This window comes from Tachypleus tridentatus, chromosome 6, assembly GCF_004210375.1.
Source record: "Tachypleus tridentatus isolate NWPU-2018 chromosome 6, ASM421037v1, whole genome shotgun sequence".
In the NCBI taxonomy this organism is placed as follows: domain Eukaryota; kingdom Metazoa; phylum Arthropoda; class Merostomata; order Xiphosura; family Limulidae; genus Tachypleus; species Tachypleus tridentatus.
Genome location: NC_134830.1, coordinates 85097225 through 85119896, shown reverse-complemented (window position 1 = coordinate 85119896; position 22672 = coordinate 85097225). Strand labels below are relative to the sequence as shown.

Genomic DNA, 22672 nt, shown 5'->3' with positions numbered 1-22672 from the left:
CATGAAAGTTGACTGCAATATCCTTCAATGGAAGATAAGTTTATATCTCAAGGCTACAACCTTCTTTATGTTTGAAAAAGAATGACCAATCATGAGTACTGTTAAAACAAAATATATTATCTGGTAATAGATTATGTGTGAATAGAAAGGTTGATCTTTGGCTATTTCTAGTAGATGCCACTCATAAATAATGGTAGACGTATCCAGTCTCAGTTCTGTCAGTGAGCTTCTCAAGAAAAGCATGCAACAAACTTACCTTTCAGTTTTGCCTGTGCAACAACTGATGTCTAGCAATAGAGATATCCAGTGTTGGCCAGAATGAGCCCAGGATCAGTGGAATGCATGAGTATAAAACAGTACCCCTCTATATACAAGTGATATTAATGTTTTTATGACTGATGAGGTCTAGGTGTTTTGGTGTTATATAACACATATATAAAGCAGACTATTTCATGTACAGAAATCAAGAAGCACTAACTCAGGCAATTATCTGTATGAAAAGGAATGAAGTTCAGATGTTGCTTTGTAATTTTGGGTCATTGGTTATCCATCTTTATGTTAAAATGGTCATCAGTATAGTACACATAACAAACTAACCAAGGCTAAGGATAATTCAAACAATCTGGACCTAATGTTATAAAAGCAGTTGAATAACGTGTTAGTTGTACTTATGGGAACAAGTAACCAATTATGTCAAACAAATGTAACTCACTGTCATATAGTTACAGGTAGTGCACAATCTTTGAAGACTACTTGAACATTTTTAGTAGTGAATGTCAGAAAGAAGATAGGAAGAGGTGAATGCATTAACTTGTGCTGACACCTTCTTCCTCTTATCATGAAAAGATGCACTGGAAGGTTACCTTTGGTTCAACATTTTTAGTACTCTTGCTACAGGCCTGGCTGAATCAGTCATGCTTATCAACCCAAATTGATGTTTATAGTTTCTATACTATAACTTTTAACATGTTGTGTGTAAAAATACACATAACATGTTACAGTTTTCAGTAAGCATTAAGTGTTTTTTTATAGGCAGAAAAAATCAGAATTTTTAATGAAGTATTTTCACTAAGAATTTCTCCACGAATATAACAAGAGAAAGTATTGACTTCTTTGAGTATAAAGTGATTTTTATGTTAAGATAAAAAATACTTTTCTTCATCTGAAAATTCTCAGATTTCATTTGCATAATATCTAAAAACCTCCTAAATAAATTTCAAATTTTGTTTTCTTCAGTAAAACATATTTTATCTTGTTATTTTCCCTACCTTAGCACTATATGAGGTTGGTCAATTTCACATACCTTATAAACACAATAATAAAATATAAAATAAATCTAAACTACACTTTTTCTTTATTGAATGACTTCAGTTACATGAAACTACATTTGTTTATCGTAAAAAGTTTCAACTCATAACAGTGTACATCTGTTTTACTTAAATTTTGTTTTATTGCCATTTGAACCACCCCACAAGTTTCAAAACACTTAGTAAACGTGTATTTCAAATTAGAATAACACAGGCTACTCACGAGTTGCACACTAATATACCTCATGAAAAATTGTTATTGTTGTTTTTCATTATTTTACCTAATCTAACCTGAAATGTTACTAATTTTTGTTTTAGTTACTTTTATTATGACAAAATAACATAGTTCTTACTTTTTTTTCTGTTCCCTACTGATGAAACTTTTTACACTTATTGTATTATTGCATTAAATAATTTTTTTATTTAAATAAATAATACATCTAAAAACACAGAATAATAACATGTAAAAAAAAAAATGTCTTATGACTATCACAATTTTTCTGCCATTCTGACTGTAAAATAAAACTCATCAATAATTCATCTAAGCTTTTTGATGGGAATAAACTTCAAAATGGAAACAAAATAGGCAATTTCTATGTAAAGAAAATAATGTACTATGATACATCACTTAAATAGATTAAAATTTGGTTTCTATTAATTATAAGTGTTAATCATTAGAGAGAACTACTGGCAATTTATGAAAAAGATGGTGTGACAGTGGGTGTGGCAAGGAGTTTGATTTTCTAGTTTATGGCTGTAACCATACAAGATTCTGATTATAAAAATTATACTTTGCCTGAGGGATGCCAATGTTATAGTAAGTAATTAATCTTACATTCCATACTTCTCGGAGGGTTTATAAATAAGTTATAAAACAGGAGATGCCCAGAGAACAAATGTCATAATTCTCATACTAGGGGAAACTTATAAAATTAAAATGTAAAACTTGTATAACATTAAAATTTCTATTGTTAGCCACATTCTGATGCTAAAGTTTTCAGTATAACATGATAAAGAAGTAAATAAATTTTGAATGTAACTCAGTAAAACCTCAGGACATGCACAGAAAAAGTTTGACCACTATGGAAAGAGTTAATTTGGCATCTAGATACTGGCAAATTGAAAAGAGCAAACTTAATGCTGGTTTTAGAATGAGAGCTGACTTGCATTAGTTTTATATTTCATGTCAATCAACATATGTAATGTGTTCCTCACCTTAGAAAAAATGATAAGTTTACACTAAATGGCTTGCACAGAGAGAGATGCCTGATATATACCAACAGTATTGGTATTTAATCACTCAGTTAAGACTAATGCTGCTGAATTGCAGCAGATAAAAAATATACTCTAGATAAAGAGGGCAAAAATGTTTGATGCAATGGGGTTGAAACCCCCGACCCTCACACTACAAGTTGAGTGCCTTAACCACCTGGCCATGGTGGGCCTATATTTTTATGAAACAAAAACTCAGTTGCTACAAGTTTACAATTTAGCTTTAAATTTCACAAAATGTTAGGAAGTCATAATAGGGATAGAAAAAAAAATCTAATATGGTTAATTTAAAGTGAAGAAGTGTCACATGATGCAGGTGAGCAAAGACTAATGTTATTCAATTACATTTTGAATGTAAGTCTGTGAAAAAGTAGTGACATGCTTCAGTGGTTAAGTTTAAATTTGATATTAGGTATGTAACTGTACATTCTGCTACTTTTTAGAGTACTTTTTATTTTTTATCCTAAAGTTTCAAGATTTATCTAGTCAGATTGAGTACAGCTTTATATACAATAATTTGTTTTATTGCATACTGTCTAACCTTATGTGTGTGTGGAGTGTGGATTAAAGCGTGCATGTCACAATCTTCTTAAATGTTTACATTCACAATTTCAATAACCTTGTTGTCAAAATAAAGTTTATAAATTAAATTTTAATATTTCAAAAGGAAATGCTTAAATAAACTTAATTTTTACTTCCCTGTTTTACAACTTCTTCACTTCAAACTGCCCAACTTTCTTTCTAACCCATATGAAATTCCAAGTTTGGCACAAATTACTGGCTTATACTATAGAAATTGCTTTGTCATAATTTTTAACTGATACATGTATTAAAAAAGAATTAAAAAGCATTTTTCTTCTGTTTAATAAGTGTTAGTTTTCTTGCCTCATTCTCCCTTAATGCTTTATATTATTAACGTTTTATTCATTTACCAGTGATATATGGATTCTGGTAAAGTCATATCACTGGTAAATGGATTAAAAAGAAAATCTACAATAAAGATCTTTTTCTTTAAAGACAAAAAGTGGAAGCAAAAATAGAAACACGTTAATAAATCTATACTAAAAATTTTCTTCAATAAACTGTTTACAAGCTTTTAATAATATATCTTATTTTCATGTAATAATTATTTGCTATTTTTGCTACAGTAAATGACATAGGCCACTGAGAACCACCAGCTGCAGAAAAAATATACATAGTGATATTCTGAAGCTGATACATTTTCCACAAGATTTTCACCAAAAGAACTCTCTGAAGGAAAGTTGTTTTGTAAGATACACAAAACTGTACTTATTTTCTAAACTTTAACTTTATCCAGTATTGTAGTCAGCTTTCCAATTTTTCTTACTTCATTATTATACAATTTTGTGTTAATTTTAAGTCAATTTTGTTAAAACTTTTCAGATTCAAAATACAGCTGTTTTTTATTATATTGTATTTTTACTTAATTGGTTTTAAGATGTATTTGCTCTGTAATCCTTATGGGTTCTAAGGTATAACTAGTGTAACTTTTCAAATTGTAATTTGGTTTTGTGGTACAATGTTTATTCATTTGTTTATTTCATTTTAATAATTGTTTAGCCTTTTTGAATCCAAGTTTGTAAAAGTGCATATGTCCCAAACTTTTCAGAGTAAAATTCATAACTTAAACATTTTTTATTATCAAATCATCATGCCAGTAAAGCTGGCATCAAACTATAGTTTAAGTTTTAATTTTTTCATTGCAAATGGGACTATTTAAAGAAATTTTGAAACTGAATTTATGTATTATGTGACACTTGTTTGCTCCAAATTTCTCATTTACATATTTCTTACACCTCTATCCTATAGAGCTTCTTTGCATTTTAATACAAATTTACATAGTTAAAATATAAATAAGCATGATACAAAATTTGAACTTACAGCCTCCAATCACTTTTACTCACAAAGATATAAACCAGAAAGTCAAACCCATATGCCACAATCACAGTATTTCAAAATATGTCAATAATTCTCTCTAATGTTTGCTATTGCATTATTTATAACCAATAGAAAGAGAATATTTCAAATATTAAATTATAAAATGCTACTTTATTCTCACAACAGATTTTGAATTATTTAACATAAAATTTCAAACTTGTTGTCACTAACTTCAATGCAAACATGATAAAAAAATCATTACAATACACTTATAGCTTAATTAGACATCCAGGTAAATTATAAGTTATATGATACTGTATTTTTTGTGCATGTATTACTTTTTGTTTTAAATTGAATATTTGAAGAAGATAAAAATTCACTTAACTATTAACAAAATTACAGCAAAAACTATGGTAAAACTTTATCAAGATTTCAAGTGCTAAAAAGGACAACAACCATGTGAGTACTATATTTCTTGTTTATATATATTTTTCATTTATTGTTATAAATATAACTAAAATGTAAAAATTAGAAACTTATTAGGTTAGAAAAAAGAAAATAAAAACTTAAACAAAAACATTTCTTGGCAAATATGCATTCAAGCATGTGTGTAATAAAAGAGGTCTGTTCAAAAAATACGCGGACTGTTTGAATTGTGTGGCTCCAGTTGGTTCCAGGGGAATCCGCTTGGTGTCGCTAGGTTTGCACAGATCAGCTGATTATGACGCAATTTCCAGATTGCAGATATCTTCATTTGTGTATTAGCTACGCAGTTTTAAGTGAAGTGCGATGTTTTCGTTTGGCGGATTTCAGAATGAATGACCTGAAGGAGCAACGACTTGCTGTGAAATTTTGTGTTAAACTTGGAAAATCTGTGACTGAAACTTTTGCTATGCTTAACACGGCTTACGGTGATGTTGCTATGAAGCGTACGGCATGTTTCAAGTGGCATGAACGTTTTAAGGATGGTCGACAGTCCATTGAAGATGATGAGCGTCCTGGACGTCCTTCCACGTCAACTGACGACCCACACGTCGACAAAATCAACACCCTGGTGCGGGCAAATCGACGTCTGACTGTCAGGGAGCTTGCTGAAGAGTGTGGGATATCAATTGGGTCTTGTTACGAGATTTTGACTGAAAAATTGAAGATGCACTGCGTTGCTGCGAAATTTGTGCCACACCTGAAGACGGACGAACAAAAAGCCTATCGCGTCCACGTTTGTCAGGAACTGCTTGATCATTTAGAAGATGAAAACTTCTTGTCAAGGATCATAACAGGTAATGAATCATGGGTTTATGGTTATGACATTGAAACGAAGGTCCAATCGTCCCAGTGGATGGGTAAAACATCCCCCAGACCCAAAAAAGCTCGCCAAGTTCGATCCAAGGTCAAGGTGATGCTGACAGTTTTCTTCGATGCTAAGGGTGTTGTTCACCACAAGTACCTCCCCGAAGGCTCCACAGTGAACCAGACTTACTACATTGAAGTTCTGAAACGTCTGAGGGACGCCATCCGACGCAAAAGGCCAGAAATGTGGAGAAGTGGCAACTGGTTTTTCCATCACGACAACGCTCCAGCCCATTCAGCCCTCAGAACTCGTGAGTTTTTGGCCAAACACTCGATCACTGTTCTTCCCCAACCCCCTTACTCACCTGACCTTGCTCCTTACGATTTTTTCTTGTTCCCCAAACTCAAAAGACCCTTGAAAGGAAGAAGATTTGAGACGATTCCCGAGATTAAGGCAAATGCGAAGAAGGAGCTGGAGGACATTACAAAAGAAGTGTACCAGGACTGTTTCAACAAGTGAAAACACCATTGGGATAAGTGTGTGCATTGGGGAGGAGAGTACTTTGAAGGGATCCCAGACCTGTAACTTCTAAATAAAGTACATTTTGTTTTATGACGTCAGTCCGCGTATTTTTTGAACAGACCTCGTAATTCAGTATTTTGTTTACAGTAACTTGAGATGTTACCAGTTTATTTCATTTTTTATACAAGTTTACTAGGCAGAAATTATTTAAACAGCATAAAAACAATAAAATTAAATGAATACATGTAAATATTGCAAATCTGAGGTAGTTTACAATAAATAAGTGTTAATTTTTCATAAAATCAGCAGTAATTCTTTTGTTGTTGTGGTTACAAGGTCATTCAAATGGACCAAGCCCAAATACTGTTAGGGTAGAAAAAATATAGTTTAACTGAAAAATACTTTTGTTATTCATTGAGAATGAAAACTGTAAGATGAAAAAAGCCTTTTTAATCTTAATATGAAAATCAACTTGCACTCGAAGTAGTTTGACTCCGACTCCATCAATCACAGACAAATCCTTTAATAAAAATATTCAACTGAAAAAATAAAATTTTATTTTTGTGCAAAAAGGATCTGTAATGTTTTCCAAAATTCATAAAGTTGCACTTGGTCAATTAAAAATTATAGTGTATATAGTTTTGTGGTAGTATGGTGGTTGCAAAGCTCATACAGAAAGAAATATCTAACAACTGTAATTTTATATTCAGTTTTACATTATACATTTTGTGCAAGATTTCTACATTCTGCCAAATGATGTCCTTTTAACCAGGATACAAAAGATCAGAAACTTGTACCTATCCTTTATCTTGACAAAAGTAACATATCACCACAGTCATCCTATCAAAGCTTATGCTTGTTTGACCACTTTGATTCATTTCTCCCTGAGAGTGCAAGAAAATACAGATTGGAGAGGAACTATCTATACTGAAAATATATCATGAGAATGATTGTTGACAAGGGTAATCCAGGATTGTAGTATTCTTCCTTTGAAATTTTGTTCTGATTTATACTGTATCCTTGTTATTTTTGCTCCAGTCTTAATTTCAAGTAGATCTATTTCTCTATCACTTCAACAACCAAAGAAGTCATACAATAAACTTTGAAAACAGCCTATACAATAATACCTTGTCACCCATTACTTTTATTGCTGTTTGTGTAAATAACCATATCGTTTGTTTTACATGTGTATTTGAATCATTTCTCTTGCTGTCCATGCTAGATTCTTTGGAAAACAGTTCCTAATCTGATGCCTACTGCAAACTGATTATGGTTTACCTGTTGAAAATCAATGTACCTGAACACCATTACATAATCATGTAGAAATCAGAAAAAGTCTTAAATCACAAGCTATTAGGAAATAATGACATAGGATGTACATTTTCATTACACTATAGAAAAAGCTAAGAGTGTTTGTTTTTTTATTTACATCCCAAAAAGCATATAGAGTGTTAAAACCATTGCAATATCAAATGAATATATGCAAGATTAACTATGATAAGCTCACCTCTGGTTCCTCACCTTTCCTAATCAATTGCTTTTGTGTCATTCTGGCAATGTTGCAAACATTTGACTAAACAGAAAAAGAAACAATACTATGTATTTACTTAGTGCTTAACTACTTTAAATATATATAGATAGAATACAATGCAATACTAAACACAAAATGTTCTATATTATTTTTATTTAAAAACAAATTTATCACAATAATGGTTGCCAAACACACAACTGATAAAGTTCTTTAATAGTCAGTCTAAAAGAGAAAGGAATTTTGCTTGTTTTTTTTTTTTACATAAGCTAATACATCTTATTTAAACAAATTATAATGTTATACATATCTTTTACCATAACGTTAGCCAGTATATACCTTTACCATATGTTTAATTCACAAACCATGGTAATAGATTCTAGGCTAAATTTAAATGAAGAAAATAAACTAAGTTACTAAAACAAAAATCACACATATTTATATATTACAAGAACCAAGTTAAATTATTTGTTTTTTAGGAAGGAAAGTTTCTTATTAATAACTTCCTTGAAATCACATTTGCTGTAATCAGTATAGGTGCCAAACTTTAACAGTTCAAAATATCATTCCAACTCTAAAGCTTTTCCATACTTATGAGCTTTCAAACTGCAGTGTGAAAATTCTTATATCACAGGAAAAGGATCTAATTGCTATTATACAAAAGAAAAAGTTAATCTAGAACAAGGTTACATAACCAATCATAATTTCTAGGTACCACATAAAAATTCTAGTTGCTTTTTATTTTTTAATGGAAATAAATTCTAATCTATTTCTTTCATAATATTTACTGTTTAAGGCTTAGCTTCATCATAAATATTAAGCTTATCTGGTTGAAATATGTGAAATTTGAATATACAAAGTACTGAATATGTCAAGATATTAATTTCAATATACCATAATCATGTAATAACAGTTTTTTGCAATAAAACTATTTAATTTCAATACAACTCAAAACCTGGTCTTTGAGGGTGCAGTAAGCAAATATTATAGCTACAGTAATTTTATGGCATATAACATTAACATGTCAGGTACACCAATACAAAGTTTTGTAAAATATTAATACTCGTAGTTGTACATCTATATTCCAAGCAAACAAAAGACACTTTTGCCCTCCCTTTTATTTAAGCTTGTTACACATGGCAAGAGGTCAGGCCAGAACAAAGCAGAATGATTAACTCAATTAACTAATGCAATTTATAAATAATAATTACATCAATTAATGTCATATAAAATAAATAATAAACGAAAATTATGATTAAACTGCTCAAAGTCAGGAAAATAATACACTAATCAAAATATATCATTATGATTTTTGATTTATTTGAAATTACGAGGGCTGTTCAAAAAATACGCGGACTGTTTGAATTGCGCGGCTCCAGTTGGTTCCAGGGGAATCCGCTTGGTGTCGCTAGGTTCGCACAGATCAGCTGATTACGACGCCATTTCCCGCTTGCAGATATCTTCATTTGTGTATTAGCTACGCGGTTTTAAGTGAAGTGCGATTTTTTCGTTTGGCAGATTTCAGAATGAATGACCTGAAGGAGCAACGACTTGCTGTGAAATTTTGTGTTAAACTTGGAAAATCTGCGACTGAAACTTTTGCTATGCTTAACACGGCTTACAGTGATGTTGCTATGAAGCATACGGCATGTTTCAAGTAACATGAACGTTTCAAGGATGGTCGACAGTCCATTGAAGATGATGAGCATCCTAGACGTCCTTCCACGTCAACTGACGACCCACACGTCGATAAAATCAACACCCTGGTGTGGGCAAATCGACGTCTGACTGTCAGGGAGCTTGCTGAAGAGTGTGGGATAACAGTTGGATCTTGTTACGAGATTTTGACCGAAACATTGAAGATGCACGGCGTTGCTGCGAAATTCAGCCCTCAGAACTCGTGAGTTTTTGGCCAAACACTCAATCACTGTTCTTCCCCACCCCACCCCTACTTACCTGACCTTGCTCCTTACGATTTTTTCTTGTTCCCCAAACTCAAAAGACCCTTGAAAGGAAGAAGATTTGAGACGATTCCCGAGATTAAGGCAAATGCAATGAAGGAGCTGGAGGACATTACAAAAGAAGCGTACCAGGACTGTTTCAACAAGTGGAAACACCGTTGGGATAAGTGTGTGCGTTGGGGAGGAGAGTACTTTGGAGTCCCAGACCTGTAACTTCTAAATAAAGTACATTTTGTTTTATGACGTCAGTCCGCGTATTTTTTGAACAGCCCTCGTATTCAGCTTAAGTTTCATGTTGCAAGTCACAAAAATAATCGATAAATCAATAATTAATGTTTCAGATTATTTCTATTTTTAATTATTCTGTCTATTCAAGTTTATTTTAAAGATAATCAATTAATTAGTTAAATGAAATTAATTAGCCCAATGCTTAATCAATTATCAAATTCTACTAATGACCCAGCTGTAGTCCAGAAATATCTGTACATCTTCTCTCATGATATGTCTATAAAGTTATCAATCTGGTCTTAATATATTGTGCAGAAAGATTGCGGTGTTGGAAGACTTAAGTCTCACTCCTTTTTATCTCAGTGGTACTGACCTAAAGATGTGTGTGACTTTACACTATAGGAAAACTTAACTGACCTTAAGATTAAATACAATCTGAAGCAAAATTAGTTCTTGGCCAAAATAAACTTTAAGCTACTTTAGAGAATTTATCAGGCTTACACTGGAGCACGCTAGTTCTTGGTTAGAACAACTTTTGTGAAAATTTAATAAATTTGCCAACTCTTGCCTTATGTCACTTTCAAAATGAAGCCAGTTAGCAGTACAATCCAAAAAGTTTCACATTCCTTTTTGTGTTTTGTTGGAACACAAATATTACTTGTTCAAAGTAAAAGAACTTATTTAGTGTCTTTCTTCACAGTCAAGTCTGATTTACTCATGAAAAGCATTACGCCATAACAAGAGATTGGCCATGTTTCATTTTTCTAGCATTACTGCCAGTTTGCAGAGATTAATTAGGCTTGAATGCCATTATGATGAGATACTAGATATACTGATATTAAATGTAACAGTCTTTATAAAATTTCTATGTTGTGACCAAAAACATAGATAAAAATCCATCACTGGTTTGAGCTGCCACTTGGCTAACAATCTCCTGGAGTTTCCTAGCTATCAAATGGAGCATTAAGCATCTTGTCAAGCCAACAGAATAGTGACTAATGACACAACAAAGAACTGCCTAAGACAACAGACAGGCTGCTGAAGTTACCAGAGATCATCCAGATATTCTTGATCAACAAGATGTTTTGTGTGCAATAGCATGATGTCATTCTGCACATCAAGGATGAAATCTACTTTGAATACTAGATCTTCCAGGTACCAAAAATAACACTATATAACAAAATTTTTACTTTTTCTTGTTCCTGGGCAGAAAGTGTAATTTCCCAGTTGCTTATGCCTACAGTAAATTGAAAAGACGTTTTTCTCTTCAAACTTTGCTTTTGTGACCTGGAAGCATATAACGAAAACATGATGGGACTATATGTGAGGGCTTATACATGAATGTGATTTACATTATGGTCGTAAATCTCAAAACTCCTAAACATTTTTGTATAACTTTAGTATAAATACAAGTAAATCTTGAGCCACATGTTGTTTTATTCAGACCTTATGTAAATATAAATGTGCAAATTAGCCTGTTTTCACATAGAAAATAGATTAATTTCTAAATTTCATTATTCAGATTACAAAACCAAAGTTTGAAGTGAATAATGGCCATTTTCTGTACTTTTACAACATAAGCAATTAAGAAATAACACGTGCTATCCAGGAACAAAATTTGTGTTACATAGCCTAATCGATACTTTTGATGTCATAAGGACCTTAATCACTAAACAACTACACTCTCAGCACATCCTCATGGTAATGATGGAATAAACTTTAATTCAGAGACATTCACATGCACCACTAAGAATTACTTTTACCAATTGAAGATACATTTCTGAAAATTATCACACAGAACTGATAGACTTGGACATAAGTAATGCAACACCTGATGTTGAGTTTAGACAATCTAGTGATGAACACTGCACATTACTTCAGTTGAGAAATAACCTGGCAAAAGGGACTTAGTTAAGGTCATGTTCTATAGAAAATTTTACAGCATAGGAAATCAAGTTACCCAAAAGGCAACTATTAAAAAAAGTATTTAAGCTCACTGTCAGAGTTCAATGGTAATAGTACAAAATAACTAGTGTGGTAGTTCCCCGAAGTATTACAGAGGACTTTTATCAACCTGTGATGTATTTCAGCAAAGTAATTGCCTGGGATGGACAAAGTCAAGGACAAGTAGTACAGCACTTGATATTAAAACAGTTAACCATTCCATGTTGCACTTGAGTGAAAAGGAAATAAGCAAACAGGATAAAGTTACAGCCACAGTACACATAGGATTTAATACTCACACCCATTACAGGTGCAAGGTTAGTTGAAGATTGGCCATCAGTGTAAATCTGTATGCTACTGGAATTAAGACAGTTAAATGTGAGACAAACCCAGCCCAAAGAAAAATGGAAAAAAGCTGAAGAAAGAAGACTTGACAGAGCATGCAAACATTAGAAAGGCATATACAAGACAAAGGAGTTGGTGGATTCAATCCATAACAATGTAAAGACAGAAGCCTTAGGCAGATGAGGCATCCCAATTATGAAAGGGCAAAGAGAGGGCCCACAAAGAGAAAGAGTGTGTTGCATTACACAGATGTCAGACAAGCTCCATACTTCACTGAATACATTTCTATAATAAAATAGTTGGAACCTGTCATCATCAAACACTTTGCTAGATAAAAGTAGCCAAATGAAATGGCTGTAGTGGTCAAATTTCTCTAGAACATGCTTCACAGATCCACTTCAATACAGACCTCTATTTATTTTTTTCTCAAGGATAATTAATAAGAGCCTCCAGACCTATTAGATATAATGGGTATAATTAGATACCAAATGATAATGATTAGAAAGAAAAACAGAACACCTGTTTTAATTTCATGCTGATTAGATACTACAGAAGACATTATCAACATCTTATCATGCTACAGGAAAGATGGCATGTTTTCTTCTGTTTAACTGCCAAAGCAAAAGCAGGAAGGTTGACATCAAGCAGACTAGTATAAATTAGTAAAGCTTTTATTAATTCCAGCCATTGACCTGAGCATGGCAACTTCCTTTTATCCAAAGAAGTAGCAACCCACTTTGTTTATCCTAAAAGAGGATACCTTTTCATATGCACTGAGAATACTAAATAAATATGGATATAAGACTGAGTTTGAGATGCACAATGGCAACACTTTCATAGATCTTACTAATCAATATGGAACTTTGTTCTAAGCAATATAAATTCAAGGGAAATAGAAAAATACATAATCATCTTATTGTTGGTGGTATCTCTCTGAAAATAACAGTTTTATTCTAAAATTTGCTCTAAGAATAGACCTGCTTCAGAAGTATTTAACCAAAATGACACTAGTATAGGTGAGTTGAAGATCTGCAGCAAAATCATCAATGCTACATAAAAAATAATAAAATTCATGTATTAAGGAGGATGTCACAGCACCTACATATTTACAAGTTATTTTTTCTATGGTGCTATACTGATTCAGTTCAGAATTGTTTTTGTCAACCATTCAAAAGTGAAAATTTTTCTTAAGAAATAAAACTGTACTTGCACACAGCCATTACTTTTCAAAGTTTCAGCTTTATGCCAAGGCAATTATAAACAGACAGCAATTCAGTTTCAGGTTAATGTTCTTTGATTCAGTCATCAATGATTTAAATTGAATATAGGGTTACTTTATTCTTTAAAAAATGATTTAGACTACAATAAGAGAAGATTAATTATGGACTCCAACAGCTTTGAAGCACTGAATCCAATGGACAAGAGAGTCAGTAGGCAACAATGTTTCAGTTAACTAATAACCAGTTTTCATGTCGACCAATAAAAAAATAGATTAATATATGTGGTATGAGACAGTTCCCAGTGAGAGCTTGATGATGATCTCATAATTATGCAAACCTCAGTGAAAAATTCATAAGTAGTAGTACAGTCATGAATGAGTGCTTGTTGGAGTGTGGATAAGATGTAGGGTTCCTATTGTTGTCTGAAAGTGTGCTTCTTCAATTTAATTTGTAGGGAAACACACAATGGCAAAACTGTTATTCAAAAAGTGGATGAAAGAGCTTTCAGCAGTCAAGATGACTTGTACAAATTTTGTTATTCATGTACCACTTTGCAAATGCTGATGGAACTTACAGCAAGAGAATTGTAATGAAAAAGGCATCTACTGTATTTGAATCAAATTTTTGCATGATCCAACAGTGGTGCTGAGAACCTGCAAGTAGTGGTTAAGTTTGTAGAAAACAAACTAGGTATAGAAATGATGCCAAAAAGATCATATGGATTTTTTTCATTTACAGTAGATAGGGACAGTTTACTTTGATGCTGTAAAAAGTGTAGATGCTAATGATTAATATTAACCATATGAGAAGTTTTGAGCTTTTTATGCCATAATATTGATGACTTCTCCAAGACAGCTAAACCATCATCTGATTAGGCAAATTATTTTGAATATTTTACATGGGAAAGTGGAACTTTTAATAAAATCTAAATTCTGCCAGTAAAAGATTGAAAGCCAATGTGGAACCCCAGCAGGCTTAAAGGAAAAGCTCTCAGAAACTCAGAAATGTTGTCTACATTGAGCACAACTGGTTTGACTAAAGGATAAAAAAATCCTTTCCTACACTAAAGGTGCTACAATATTGCTGATAAAAAGGAAGATGTTGATGCAATTTTGATAAGTTTAGTAGATATATAGATACAAAGATCTTTAAATTTATAAAGCATTCTATGTTTTTTCCTCAGTAGCTTAATTTCAATTTTCATGGTTATGAAGTTTAACAAATCTATATGATCAATAAAGTAATCAATGAAGGGTGCAAAATAAAATGAAATTATCATTTTATGCTTAAATAAAATTCTAGTTTACCATCACCTTATTCCTCTTCTGTATCTGCAACTAATTTGAGAAATTCTTCAAATATCATTGTAAAACGGGTTACTTCAAACAAATATTTGAACAAAATATACATCATCATAGCAACAACTATCCTACTTCTGTTAGATATTCTTCAACAAAATATAAAAAAGTTTATTTACTTATTAGTTTAAACAAGTGAAAATTCTGTCAGTTTCATTTCTGGAACTTTCAGATATGTCCATACGTGAACAATACACATAGAAACTTATACTTCACAGATCTATCAATTGTTTTAATGAATGCTACATTATTGTTTTTCATCTTTCTTATCATAACACACCCAAAACTACCTCAGTCCATACAACTGACAAAACTGACACCAAATAAGACCTAACATTACTAAGTTTAATCAAATGATTCACTTCAGATGGTTGAACAGTTCTGATGGTTAAGAATCTATGAATTTACTTATATAAGTGAAGAATCAATGTTAATTATCTCAAAACACATCTAATACATAAGTATATAATGAATTTGCAATGGTCTTGAGAACGAACATTATGGCCAAAAAAGGTGTGAAATCATCCAAAACAAAAGACTTTATAAAATCTAATTTTAGATGAAGTAAAGAATGTGACCAAGAATTTCATTTAATAAATTATGCTTTGACAAAAGCTTCACTGTTACCTCATTCAAAGCAAAGCTGACCAGTTTGTGATGACAAGAATCACACTTGAAATAAAAATGTACCTCAGACGGCTGGTATGGGTATTAACACTTTTACTAATGAAGCAGAGAACAATGTTTTGACCTCCTTAGGCCATCTTCTGACCTAAGTAGGTTGAAACATTGTTCTCTGCTTTATTAGTAAAAGTGTTAATACTCATACCATCCATCCTGAGATACAAAACTGATCAGTCATCCTGGATACAAAATCAAAAGTATATTAAAATGTGTGTGTGTGTGTGTGTGTGTGTGTGTATACATGCAGTAAATGCTGAAATAATTAACTTAGACCATATCATGAGAAAAGGATAGTGTGTTATGAATTTTCTTAATGGTGGTAAAATATGTTTGGTTTATTTTCAAACTGAAATAACCTTAAGCATGCAGTTTTTCACTGAATGAGATTAAACTCTCATTAAATCTACACCAAAGAAGGCAAAAACATTGTGTACCTATAGTTTACTTTGCTGGTAATGAAGAAACATGTTCATGATTAAAATATCCTAACATTATGTTTAAGTTAAGAAAGATCACAATTACTGGTTGTTTTGCATTAAAAGAAAAACTGTATACCCAGTACTTTCCACTTGTTTGATTCTGAATGAGTTTGGCATGTAATACTGATTTGTTTTGAACTTTGTTGATGCTGCCAAATATTTTCTTGGCAGATATTTTGTACCAGCATAGCTTGATCACACATTAACTGAGGGCTACATGAATGTAGCTTTGAATTAATAAGTAAACCAAGCATGGTGCTACTTTGTTTCAATTCAGTTATACTTTTGATAATAATAAAAAATAAAGAAAGCAAAAATGTAGATAAAAATGTTTTCTACACCCATTATATAGATTTTTTTTGCAATGCTTTGGTCTTAAATCCCACTTTGGGCAAAGGACAAAATACAACTAATTATGGTGGAAATTCAATTGTAATTTGAACATAATGCAAGACATGCAGGCAGAAATGCATCAATAATATATAAATTATAATATTTTTAGCAAAGTATAAAAAGTACAATAAGTAAAGAAAAGAGATATATGTGTTTGTGTGTGTATTCTCCATGTTAAATGTTGTCATGATCATAATTTCAAAATATCTCAATGTTGATTGATCATTGGCCATAGTTTCTGTTGAGCATTTATACTTTATTTTTATATGACAATTAAAATGCTCTCAACTATTGCTCAAGCATTTACACTCTTCACTCTGTATGAGATTTCTGCCTTTTATGGGATCTCAAGCAGTTGTTCACTCTTAATGAACTGTCACAAAGTGTGAACCAAAAGGTGTGTTACAGTCCCTAGACAAGCTATTTATCAAGAATTCTTTCATGAACAGAACATTAAATTTCTCCAGTGTACAAAATAGTCACAGATGTTACATTGAAGCTAGGATGTAACATTTTTAGCAGAATACGAGTTTTTCAAATTTCAATTACATACTTTACTACATCCAGGACATTGTTGAGGCTCCAGTGGTGATTTTATTTACAAGTGTTTTAATTTATTCCAATGTTTCTCTATTTAATGTACATCACTATACTGTCAAATTGTTTTGCAAACTTCGTGGTTCATGACTTCAGAAATAAATTAAATGACTAACAAAGGGTTTTCTTTTTTCGTACTTTTAGGTTTGTAATGTACAATTTGGCCTTGCTCAGTGTTTTCTAGTACATTCTTAAGGATAATTATTGGCATAAAGCAAAGTTTTAATTTTGTTGCTACTTCATTGGCTTGTTGAGTATTCTGAGAAAAAATACAAGGTACATATAAGCTGGGAATAAACCACTGATTCCTTTAAAGAAGTACAATAGGTGGGAAATAAAAAGTTGAAATATATATCTATATGCATTGGTTTCAAATATACTTCTTGAGACAAAACTCCCTCATTCTCTACAGTAATTGGAACACCTATAAAGTTAAAGTGGTTTCAAGTTTCAAACTACCATTAGCTTTCAATGTTTTGGACATTTAAATGTGTATAAAAAATGTTAAGTTACCTTCACTGCATGTTGCCAAACAATGAAAATATTGTCAATATATCAAACATAAAAATCCTCTGATTACATGTTTCTGAAATGGTTTGAGATTCTAGTTCATGAATAAAATTATACAAAAAATGAGTACCATACAGTTTCATATAGGTATATTCTTGTTTTTTTTTATAAATTCTTCACAAAAACGAAAGTGACTTTTACTGTGCATTAACTATATAAGACAAATAATGTTATCTATAGTAAGTCCAAAGGTGTAAGTATCATGTTCGTGTTCAGTAAGCAAACTAAACACAACCTTAATCCTTTTTACAAGTGGAATATTGCTGTATAAGGCTTCAACACCTAAACTGGCCAGTAAAGTATTGGCTTGAAAACAAAACTGGAAAAGGAATTATAAAGCTTACGCAGAAAATCATTTGTCCTTCATTTCTAATTTGCAACCAAAACAAGTTGGAGCAGCAATATCATTCTTAAAGTATCTTTTTTGCACATACAGGTACAACTTGATATGTGTTCAGAGAAGGAAAAAAAAGAAAAGAAAATCTTAATTCATGAATATAAATACATTTATGCATTTTCTAAAATCAAAGTATCAAACCTACCTAGCTTATATAAAATGACCAATTACAATGCAACTAATGTTTGAGAAAAAAACAGGTTGTACACGTATAAAACAAAAGTAAAATAGCTTTTGAACAATAAAAATATTTAAATGTTTGGTAAATATAGAATTTCTATTTTAAAGTGTATATATTTACAAATGTAATTCCCTTAAGTATATTCTAAATTATATACTAAGCTTATGTAAGTATCACCTATCACCTTCTAAAATAACATTTTTCTGTTATATGACTATACTCAAAAACCTTACAGCATTAAGAGTATACATATACAAACACACATATATAATGAAATATATATTTCAAAGGTAACTACAAGAAAAGTTCTCAAATGAGAGTATGTTTATATAATAAATAAAAATTTCAATGAAAATTAATGATCTAAGAAATTACAAGGATATATAAAACTACTTTAAAAATTAACATTTGTCTTATCTGAAAATGTGTTTCTGATAAACATTCACTTCTGCATATAGGTTACATATTTTTCTCTTGAAATCATACTATTCTAACTTAGATAATGGCATGACACCATATTTGTGGAACTTTCACCTAAAATTCACTTGAAAAAACATGAATTTGCACTATTATATGATGATATATCATGCAGCAAAACCCTCCACAAAGAGAAGTGCATCATACCTCCATGCTCAAATGCTACCACAACATTCATGCACTAATATCCTCATTCTTTCATGAGACAAACAATAAAAAGGCACTGAGAGAGTGGAAAGGGTGGGAATGTACATAAAAGTGAGTATCTATCATAAATACATTTTTAGTAAGAAAAATGTTAACTTCCGATACAATTACTCACTTCCATATAAAGGTTAGATAGAATCCTACATTCAAATGATGGAGAGACCATTGCAGAAATTATCTAGATTAGCTTCTTTTGAAGAGTTCTGAAAGGAACTCCATGGGAAATTGCATCTCACTTTAATGTCCCAGTAGGAGTATTAAAAAAATACTTCATTAAAAAAAAATCTGGTTTTTCATGTGCAAAAGCCTTGTAATGTTTACTAAATCTGCCAAATTTTGTGAAGGTACACTTAAAATATTAGAAGTTACTAGTACATAAACCGTAATGAGTAACAATGGTTATGAGATTGGTCCAATGGACTTCATCATGGTTCAAAAGGATTAATCAGAGTATACACTTTGCCTAGATGAAGGATAAGGAAAGGCAAGAAGCTTCAAAGGTGTTGCAAGAAGTTAAAATAGATACTTGACCATTTGAGAACTTGCTAATATATGTAGTAAGTTTAAGGCACATTTAAGCTGTACCAAGTGTACTCACCTCCTTCACCATCATTTTTTTTGAGTCAGTACCAGCTGAGGGAAAGAATGGCACATATAGAAAGCACCAATGCACAGCTCCTCAACCATCAGACAATACCAAGGGCCAATCATGGGAGGAGGGAATCACACTGGGTAAATGTTACGAATACTTATGAAACACCACCTAACTCATAGAATATAAAGGCCCATTGCCAGCAATGGGAATAAGGTTAATCAGCAATACATCACAGTTGGATATTATGAAATATCAATAATCCTGCAAGAATAATTGGTAGGGTCATATGTTTGCATGTGTAGATAAAGGAAAATAGAGAGTAAGTGAAATGTGCATCTGAAATCCACTCAGATACTATGATGTATCCAGATAAATAGAGATAGTCTGTACTACACTCCATAAATACTTTTGCTTTACTTCTCAGCATAAGAGGGCTATGTGTTTTAGTATTCACCTTCAGATCCCAATCAGTGAGAATTCTCCATTGTCCACCAGTAGCTGGGAGCTGATAGATGGCAAGTATCTTCCATGCTATGGGGAAATGTGCTCAGATCTTCACCATTACTTCAGTAAAGTATTATGCTAGAGAAAATGCAATATCTAACCTCAAAATCTTAAAAGTTAACAAGTACTAGTCAGAGAAGCAAGCAGAAGCACAACTATGGTGCCAATTTTTTCCAAAACAGTCCATGGAATTAGTATAGTCTGAATCTGGTTGGAAAAAAAAAAGTTGTACACAACTACAATGAGTAGGACTCCAGTGGCTTTGAAGTACATCCAACCTCACAGTGATCACTGACTGGGTCAGAGAAGATGGACTACATGTTTTCTGTCATCGTGGCCTATTGCAGAATTTTGCATAAATACACCTTGTGAGGCAACACCAGTTACCTAGTGAGATCCAAAAATAGAAGAACAATGAGAAGTAAATACTTCTAAGAACAACTCTGAAAAATGAGGATTTTTGCATGTTAATGTAGAAGGAGCATTTGCACAGAAAGTTATGCTACACCCCTACTAGAGGAGGGTTTTGTTGCATAATACATTATTATGCAGTAGTGCAAATTCATGTGATCTCCTGTGAAGTTTAGGTGGGAGTTTCACAGGGCTTGTGGCAACCAAATCTCCAAAATCAAATAGACTTCAAGAGAAAAATAGCTAATATATATGCGCAGAAGCAAGTCCTCTTATCAGAACTTAAAAGCAAATACTAAAAAAAAAAAAAAAAAGAAATAGTAAAGACAAATTCTGAAAGTAAAGATGTATGTCTTTTGGTCACTGATCAGCTTCTCATTATTATAAAAGTGACTTCTTAATCTTTTAATGCCTCAATTGTAAATTATAGTTTTACATTAAAATGTGCTTTTAGTATGATTTTGTATTCTTTTTTAGCTGTATTTACTGTAAAATTAACATATTTTGTATTTTATTGCCACTGAGTATCAGAACATTTGGCATTATACAAACTTCAGAGCATGTCTTCAGCACATCAACTTAAAATGCAGTTAGTTTTCACTTGAATTTAGAACTAAACTAAAAATCAGATACAGGACATTCACAAGTTGAGTATGTAAATAACATGTGTTTATATCTTTACTTTAGGTAATGTTATTTGGACAGTACAATACCCTCCAGTTAATAAATCTACAATACTTAAAAAAAAATAAAAAAGCTTCTTTTAAAAAATTTTCATAAACTTAATCACTAACATCTTCAGCAATACATATGATGAAACAACACAACAATATCCAACATAACAATAAAACACACTTAAATGTACACTTACCTTGACCATTACTGGAACTTCTCCAACTATTTTCTCTGTGGTATCCTGTACAATCCCATTTTTACTCCACACTACTGTCAATTGCAATTTACCTTTATATGTTGTACCCCGGGAACGACACTTTAAAAACCATAATAAAATATTTACTATTTCATTAAACACAATTTTTAGTGCATTTTTTAAGTACAAAATGATATTCAGGATTTGGGTAATGGAATCTAAAGCTAAAGCATAAAGAATATTTTTTTACCTTTTTATATTGGAGTTATGAATTTTCATAGTAAGCAAAATGTTCAACCTGAACAATTGAAATTCTAGCATGAGTTATGAAAGTTTTCAAATTCATTATTACATGGGAAAAGTTCTGCATTTTTTAAGTGATATATTACATGAACATTAAAAGTTACCAACTTCTAAAACTTTTGTAGATTAAAGCCCAACTAACAGAACATTTCTGGCCAATACATGTTTTAAAAAGTTATCTATTTACATATATTTGTCAATAAAAATTTGCCAAATTCATTGATTATAATCAATGGAGTTATAAAATTTTATAAATTTCCAACAATTTGTAATAACTCATCACATCTATTCAAACTAAAAATATAATTGATTTTCTTCACAATAACTGACAATAAAAAGCAATCAAAATACTGAATGTATTTTTAAGTGTCTTGTAAGTATTCAAAACTTAGAAGTAATATAACAATATTTCATCTTGTTATTTACATGAAATATGAATCAATATGAAATGTGATTCATTTAAAGCTGTTTTTACTTCTTAATACACATCTTAACTTAATGAAAAGATAAGTCTCAAACTTAAAGTTAAAAGTTTAGCTAAATCATTCACTGAAATATAAACCCACTAGTTACAACACAAAGCAAAACTTACTTCTACTGGATAAACCCTAAAATCTGTAGCTTGAACACTATCTTTGTGAATTGTGGGACATCCAATAACAGCATCCTAATAATAAGTCAAAACCAGCAGTTGTTTGAGATTAAAACCATAAAAAATCTTCAATAAAATAATTCTGGAACTGTCATTTTTGTTGGTTCACAGTAGAAGTAAAAATATATTACTTATATTTGTGATCATGTTAGTAGAAATTTGAAATAGAATACTAATATCAATTCAGAGCAGCATTTTTAAAATAAATTGAAATTGCATAGCAATTTGTTTTAATTTTTACAACCATTTTTATTATTCTAGAAAAGTAATTCCATCTCAAGTTTCAAATTAAACCAATAGTGATTGAAAAAAAAATCCACTTATGTCAGGACAAGCCATGTGCAATGAATAGCAATCTATATATGTAAAAACAGCTTGTTTGGGTTGAGAAAATTTTTTTACGTAGAGGAGCAAACAGCGTTTCGACCTTCTTCCGTCATCGTCAAGTTCACAAAGGTTGTTTGCTCCTCTACGTA

General features: G+C 31.6%; 1 protein-coding gene across 7 annotated transcripts in view; it reads right to left on the bottom strand.

Moving 5' to 3' along the window:
* Positions 1-22672, bottom strand: part of Polr1B (RNA polymerase I subunit Rpl135) — a 136304-nt gene that overhangs the window by 89259 nt on the left and 24373 nt on the right. For 5 of the 7 annotated variants that reach the window (XR_013029259.1, XR_013029260.1, XM_076505847.1 and 2 more), the window contains 3 exons: positions 22137-22211; positions 21242-21361; positions 7799-7864 (listed from right to left, as the gene is read on the bottom strand). Coding sequence is in view for 5 of the 7 variants with exons in the window: in XM_076505847.1 (XP_076361962.1) it covers positions 7799-7864; positions 21242-21361; positions 22137-22211 (261 nt within the window). In the remaining 2 variants the exon portion in view is untranslated. The remainder of the gene's footprint in view (positions 1-7798; positions 7865-21241; positions 21362-22136; positions 22212-22672) is intronic. The other 2 variants (XM_076505848.1, XM_076505850.1) reach the window with 1 other exon arrangement.